The 7,599-nt window shown below is 50.5% G+C and overlaps 1 protein-coding gene across 1 annotated transcript; it reads right to left on the bottom strand.

The window, feature by feature from the left end:
• Positions 1-835: 835 nt before the first annotated feature.
• Positions 836-1,875, bottom strand: LOC109945296 (uncharacterized). Its single transcript, XM_020551139.1, has 4 exons — positions 1,855-1,875; positions 1,647-1,779; positions 1,377-1,564; positions 836-1,297 (listed from the first exon to the last, which is right to left on the bottom strand). Exons 2-4 carry the CDS (start codon positions 1,762-1,764, stop codon positions 836-838), a joined length of 768 nt encoding a protein of 255 aa, XP_020406728.1. The 5' UTR covers positions 1,765-1,779; positions 1,855-1,875.
• Positions 1,876-7,599: the final 5,724 nt, after the last annotated feature.

Below are 7,599 nucleotides of genomic sequence, written 5' to 3'. Positions count from 1 at the left end.
CACGCTTATCTAAACTCGGGGTGACCACTATGCCCTACTAACGGAGCAATCGGCTTAAGTCGGCAATGACTTAAGGCGGTGCGACATGCTCACGCTTACTTAACTCGGGGTGACCACTATGCCCTACTAACGGAGCAATCGGCTTAAGTCGGCAATGACTTAAGATGGTGCGACATGCTCGCGCTTATCTAAACTCGGGGTGACCACTATGCCCTACTAACGGAGCAATCGGCTTAAGTCGGCAATGACTTAAGACGGTGCGACATGCTCACGCTTACTTAACTCGAGGTGACCACTGTGCCCTACTAACGGAGCAATCTACTTAAGTCGGCAATGACTTAAGGCGGTGCGACATGCTCACGCATACTTAACTCGGGGTGACCACTATGCCCTACTAACGGAGCAATCAGCTTAAGTCGGCAATAACTTAAGATGGTGCGACATGCTCACGCATACTTAACTCGGGGTGACCACTATGCCCTACTAACGGAGCAATCGGCTTAAGTCGGCAATGACTTAAGACGGTGCGACATGCTCGTGCTTATCTAAACTCGGGGTGACCACTACGCCCTACTAGCAGGGCAGTCGGTTCAAATCGACGTTGATTTAAATTGGCACTGCACGCTTGGCACGTTCGCAATCACCCATCTTAGGGCAACTTCTGTGCCCCATGATGAAATTTCAAAAACTATCACACTGCATTTTACTTCTACAAATGTAGATACTGTTGAATTCTAAACAATAGGAAAACAATAGTGGCATTTAGTACTAAAAGGTGTCCTCTAACAAAACATCCAAGCACGTTAACCACGCGTTCAAAGCATGCAATGTTTTTCTATTTTGCAATGTTCTTCTCAGGAGCAACCGACGAAGAATGGCGACTTGAGGAATCAGGAGCAGCGTTCACATCAGCCCTTATGTCGTCAGGAACAACCACACCAGGTCTCCTCATTAGAATCCGCCCCGCGCGAATAGCTTTATCCATAGCTTTATCGCGCTGGGCCCTCAGAGTAGCGGAAGTCTCTTCAGCAACCTTGACAGCCAACTGAGCGGTCTCTAGCTCCTGGGCGACGGATTTCTTGGAAGCACGCAGATCCTTGATAACAGCATCTTTGGTCGACACCAACTGCCTGAGGCGAATCACGTCATCCAAGGATTCCTGCAGCTTATAACGATGATTGTCTAACTCCTCCCTAGTGAAGCGATGACTCCTCTCCAAGATGGTCAACGAGTTGCTAGCGTCGCGATATAGCCTGTCGAGGTTGTCGCGAGAAGTAATGAGGGCATGTTTTTCTTCCTACAGACAAGAATCAGTTCCTTCAAGCGTCAAGCAAGCAATAAGAACACAACAAACAAAGCCAAGATTCACAGGTCACCTTTTGAGAGTTGAGCTGAGCGCGGAGAGCAGAGTTCAACGTGTTAGCATCATTCAGAGAAGCAGAAACTTGGGCCAGCTCAGTCTGACCTTGAGAATACTTTTCCTCAAGATCAGAGCACCGTCGGGCCAGTTCAGCTTGACCTTGAGAATGTTTTTCTTCAAGATCAGAATACTGTCGAGCCACATCTGGCAAGAAACAGTCAAGCAAAGGTGTTAAAGTAAGAAGCAGTTTAATCAGGTAGCCAAAAAGAAGCAAAAGAGCACTGACCAGCATTTGCCGCCTCTGAGTCAGAAACACGCCGCTGAAGAAGCACCGGATTCCAACTCGCCAGAGACAAAGCTCCTTCTGGGACAGAAGCACCCTGCAACTTCAGCCGACTAGACATCTCATCGACCAACGCCTGGCATTAAAAGCAGACAAGCATGAGAATAATTATCTGCCTGGGTAAAAGTCAGACCAGAAGAAACCAAAATACCTGGAGGTTGGAGAAGAATGAGGGGACCCCCAAATCGTGAGAGATCAACTGATGGCTCGGCGAAGGATCACCACCTGGAGCAACTTGCAACAAATCAGCAGGAACCAATTCAGTGTCATCAGCAGAACCCAAAACTCTGTCGTCGGGTACACTGGCCTCTAAAGCGACTCCTTGACCGAAGGCTTGGGCTATCACCATGCAACCAGAGTGTGGAGGAGAAGACCCTACGTGAACATCCATGAAAGTGCAAGAGGGAGAACCCACTCGGACACCCTCGGGGGCTCAGTCATAGCTTGCGCTACCCATCCGAGCCGGATCATCTCCTGCAACACCCTCGAGGGTTGGGTCGCAGCTTGCGCTACCCATCCGAGCCGAATCATCCCCGGCAACACCCTCGGGGGCTGGGTAAGCGCCAGCACCATCCAGGAGGGCCGAGTTCTCTGCAGCAGCCACCTCTAAGGCTGAAGGTCCCTCAGTCACTTCCATGGGAGCAGTGCAATCCAGGCCAGCTTCCTGACCCTCAAGACCGCGCTCCAAGGTCGATGAGGCGCGGGAAGCTGCCCGGGATGACCCCAACCCGGCGTCGAGCACATCAGCACAAACATCCATCGCGCCACCATCTGCCGGTTCTGACAACAGATCTTCTGGAACCATGTCTTCAAGAGTTTGATCAAAGTTCGCCAGAGATAATTCTTGCAGACCAATGAGGGCAGACAAGGCAGGAGAAGGAACACCACTACTTTCCCCACTAGCTATGTAACGCCGGTTGTTCTTCCGAATCAGAGGGATTTCGTCCTCTTCTTCATCATCCTCATCAACAACACGGACAGCACACCCATTGGGATCAGCATCAGAAGGGTCACACCCATTGGGGTCAGTTTCAGTAAATTCAGGCACTGGCACTTCCTCAGCAACAGGAGCAGAAGGACCGGCACCCTGATCCAAGCTGGACACCCGACGAAGACGTCTCTTTTTCTTTTTCTCCCCCTCAGCAGGAAAAGAGGCTTGATCGGCTCCGCGAGAACGTTTCGGGCGAACATTGACAGACCTCTGAGCGTCCAAAACTTTGTCAGCCTCAGGGGTGGGCGCCACCACCAATGTTTCAGCAGGAGCAGCATCAGAAGAATCCTCAGCTAACAAATCCAGCATGGCACTTATCTCTGCATCACTTGGATTCAAAGGCACCTCAAAATGAACCTGCCTCTCGTCGTCAGGAATTTCTCCGAGCGAGGCAACCAAAGTACTAACTTCTTCGGGAGAGGGTCGCACTCTAAGACCCAAACCGCTATCACCAGCAGGAGGATTTGACACGAAACTAGTAAAAGTCTGGGAGGGAGGCAAATTCCAGGCCGAGTATGCAACAGGAGCGCCGACGTTCGACACCTTGCCTCTGAGTATCATCTCGAGCCGGCTCACCAAGTCCACAGCAGGAATTCTTCTGTTGGTTACCCGGGTTGAGTCAGCCAAGCCTCGGTACAGATAAGCCGGATATGCTCTGTCTTTCAGTGGCTGATTGTTCTTGAAAACAAAGTCAGCAACCACAGCTTCTGCAGTCAGACCCCTTTCTTTCAACAATCCAACTTCTGCCAACAAAACCCCTGCCTCAGCCACTTCCTGATCCGTGGGGGATTCAGTCCAGCTCGGAGTGCAAACATCCGACTGTCTCCCTGACCGTGGGGGGAGGGAATTCCCATGATTCTCCACGATGAACCATTCCAGGCGCCATCCCTTGATGCTGTCCTTGAGTGGGATGTCGAGGTAATCAGTCTTCCTTCCACGGCGCATCTCCAAGCTTGCGCCCCCCCACCAGCTGGTGCTGCCCCCCGGCCATCCCAGGCCGACAGTGGTACAAATACTTCCAAAGGCCAAAATGGGGCAAAACTCCAAGAAAGGCTTCACATAAATGAACAAAAACAGAAACTTGCAGAATGGAATTGGGATTCAGATGGGTCAGATTCAGGCGATAGAAATCAAGGAGACCGCAGAAGAAAGGAGAAATGGGCAGAGCAAGTCCGCGCATAAGAAAAGGAACGTAAATGACGGATTCGTGGGTGTCTTCTGTCGAAACAGTGACACCATGGCAAATCCGCCACGAGCAGAGCTCCTTCGGAGGAAGAACCCCGATGGAAACGAGATGAAGAAGGTCGGATTCGGAGACAACAGACATATGGTTACCTGCGAAGAGCAACTGACTGTTGGGATCGATGGGGGGAATGATTGCGACGGATGAACTCGAAGCTTTCTGCTTGGGCGCCATCTCAACCTCGCTGGCGAGCGGAGCAGAAGCGATGTTGCAGGAAAGCAGAGAAAGCCTGGATGCAAAAAGCTGAGCAAAAACTAGGGCACAAAGCGTGGAGGCGTGCGACAGTGCAGTACATATGGGGTTTTCCCGGGCTAGATGCCGTTTCTAAAAAGTGCCCAGTCATCACCCTGCGGTTATTTCCAAAAAGCTGGCGTGCCATGTCATCACTCGGCCGTTATCTCCAAAACGGCCGACGCGGCTCAAATTGACTCGGCTGTTACCTCTAAAACACCGACGTCGCCAGTAATCATTCGACTGTTACCTCTAAAACGCTGACGTCGCCACTAACCGCTCGGTCGTTATTTCTAAAACACCGACGCGACCCGTTATCACTCGGCCATCACCTCTAAAAGGCCCCGACACCGCTGATAATCACTCGGCCACCACTACTAAAGCGCTAGCATCGTGAAGAAGGCAGTCTGAGGCACGGCTCAACGATTCTAAGTTGCTACTCGAGCGTTACGTTCAGAAACAACCTCGGCAGTAGGCATCAATGCAAACGACGATCAACAAGAAGGCGGAATGATACGCACAAGAGGGATCGAAATTATTCTTCATTATACGGGAAGTACTACCGAACTTACAAATCAACTCATTATGAGCTGATGCCTTCCCTTTTACTACATTACATTTAACTAACTATACTACTAGCTACTACTACATTATTCCGCTAATACTATTTCTACTACTAATCTACACTAACATCTAAAACTAGTGGCGTCTAGCCACTGGCCTTGTTGCTGCCCTTGCTGCTGCCCTTGATGCCGCTGCCGCCCTTGCCGCTGCCACTGCCACCGTCACCGTCGCCTCCGTCGTCGTCGCCGTCGTCGCCTCCGTCGTCGTCGTCGTCACCGCTGTCGCCGCCGCTGCCCTCCTCGGACGAGTCGGAGGAATCCTCCTCGTCCGAGGAGTACTCCGACTCATCCGAGCCCTCGAGCCCGGCACGCTCGATGACTCGGATGTAGGTCCATACCTCCGCGGCGATCCCCTGGGAGTCGTCTGAATCATCAGACGACGCCGGGGGAGAGGCAGGAGCCAGAGAGCCCTCTGACTCGGAGGAGAACTCCTCCTCCGAGTATTCCGAGTCGCCGAAGTCCTCCGAGGGAGGAGTCAGCTCGCGCTTGCGCTTGTCGCCCGAGTGATGTGAAGAGCTGTCACCTTTCTTGCTCTTGCCCATGGCGGAAGTGGAAGGAAGGAGAGGAGATGAAACAGCAAGCAGTAGCAAGAAGCGTGAAAACGCTGGAGAAGCAAGAGCACTATTTATAGAAGAAGAAGGCAACCGCTCACCTCCTACCACGGCCACCGAACAGTCACAAAAATTCAATATGCAATTCAAACCGTCTGAAGACACGTCAGGCGACTGACGCCGTTTCACGTAACACGACACCCATTGGGACTCCAGTCAACTGCGCGGGCGATATGATTACACCCGCGGTCACATCAAGTTACTACTCAGAAGCAGTTTGCTAAACGCTCAGCGTACCAAGCCGTCCCTTGCCTACACCCATTGGGGGGGACGCCCAGAAATTATCAGTATATTTTCCAAAACTGTCACATTCGTGCAGTATATGCAATGAATACTCCAAGACAGAAAAGAGATACCAGCAAGGATCAAAGGAAAGCCAAATATAGCCGATAAGGTACAAGTCTAATCAACAGAAGCATCAAAGCACGAAGTGACAGAAAGACTAGTCAAGATCCATCTATCGAACGCCCAATCAGTCGCAGATCAAATAAATTGCCAGACCTAGCAAGATATGGGCAGATCGTGTACTCGGCTTCAAAAACAAAAATGTATGCTGACCTCTGAAGCATAACGTTGATGACATAATGCTGACCTCTAAGGCATTCGACAAAAGAAAAGGATGATTCTCAGAAAAAAGCACGAAATGAAGACCTTCGAGTGGATTATTTTCAAAAATCCACTCGAAGCTCGGGGGCTACACCGGTGCACCCAATGAATCATCATCCCCGAAGAAGCAAAATGCTGACCTCTAAAGCACAAGGCAAAGTTAAGGCAAGGCTGGCCTCTGAAAAAACACGAGTGGAAGATGAAAATGATTTCTGATAATACCTGAAGTGAAGACCTTCGAGTGGATTGTGTGCAAAAATCTACTCAAAGCTCGGGGGCTACACCCAGTGCACCCAATGGACTTCACAGTTCGACAGTGCAAAATGCTGACCTTCGAAGCACAAACCCGAGACAGAACACCAAATTTTGAGGAATAATAGCAGGAGAAGACAATAAAAAAAGACGTGTTAACCGGATCGCTCAGAATTCTAAAGCAGTGGCCCGGCAGACTTATTTCCAAAAGCATTCCCTGGTAAAATCAAATACCGCAAGCTGGACCTGGGATCTTTGGGCCGTTTATTTCAAAATCAGCCCAAAGATCGGGGACTTGTGGGGGACAAATATCCCCCGGGTCCACTAGAAGGATAAAAGACCTCATGAAAGGCCCAAAGGCCCCATAATTCGTAAGGTCATCCCCCTCGTGGGCCTGGGAGGAACGAACAGTGAGACAGATCAGCGCAAGGCTGGGTCGAAGCAAGCCCAGACGGCCCAACAGCGTCCGAGCAGTAACCCGACCTTCCCGCACAGGAGCCCCGCACATCGGAACTGGGCGAGGATGAGTCGGCTGAATTATAGGGAGACAGACCCAGTTAGTTCATTATTATCCTGGCTCATGTTGTTATCATATCCACATGTAATGCCCCACGGTCGAGTATATAAGGCTTAGGGGCACCCCTTCAAGACGATCGATCGAGAGAGACATCATTCATCACTTAGTCATCCACCCCGCTCTCTACGTTTTCTAGCACTAGAGAGCTCCCTTGTAACCCATCGCATAAAACATTCCAACCAGGACGTAGGGTGTTACGCATTTCAGAGCGGCCCGAACCTGTACATCATTGTCTACTATTTCTCGTGCGCCCGACATGAACCATCGAGCTACAGTCGATAACACCGTCCTACTCCTAAAAAGCACCTTTGGGGTAACCCTGGGTGTGCGGTCGGACCTGAAACACCGACAGTAAATATAACACAACCTAGTAGCATCATCTATCAAGGTAAGAAAGTATCTTTTACCGCCTTTTGTGATTATACCATTCATCTCACAGATATCTGAGTGAATTAGTTCTAAAGGAGTAGTACTTCTGCCTTCAACCGTATGAAACAGTTTTTAGGCTGCTTAACTTGCACACAAATACCACATTTTACACCTTTAACATGTTTATATTCAGGAATTAAAGTCATGTCACTTAATCTCTTAATGGCCTCAAAATTCACATGACACAAACGGGAATGCCATATATTATTAATGGAATCGTTATTACTGTCGGCGTTTCGAGACCGGGGGGTCCCTGGGCCGACGAGTGAAATGTCGTCGCGTGCCCCAGCCCAGATGGTCGGCGCGATACGGAGCGCGAAGGGGGGAAAAGGC

Source organism: Zea mays, chromosome 3, assembly GCF_902167145.1.
Source record: "Zea mays cultivar B73 chromosome 3, Zm-B73-REFERENCE-NAM-5.0, whole genome shotgun sequence".
NCBI lineage: Eukaryota > Viridiplantae > Streptophyta > Magnoliopsida > Poales > Poaceae > Zea > Zea mays.
The sequence above is the reverse complement of the archived record's forward strand: the minus strand, read 5'-3'. Positions and strand labels throughout refer to the sequence as shown.

Bases quoted from the DNA above. Each gene is read 5' to 3' on its own strand.
- LOC109945296 (XM_020551139.1), bottom strand. From the start codon at position 1,764: ATGTCTAGTCGGCTGAAGTTGCAGGGTGCTTCTGTCCCAGAAGGAGCT. The intron at 1,565-1,646 runs GTCAGTGCTCTT...GTTTCTTGCCAG, and splicing joins CTCAGAGGCGGCAAATGCTG to ATGTGGCTCGACAGTATTCT. The intron at 1,298-1,376 runs GTGACCTGTGAA...TCTTGTCTGTAG, and splicing joins CTCAGCTCAACTCTCAAAAG to GAAGAAAAACATGCCCTCAT.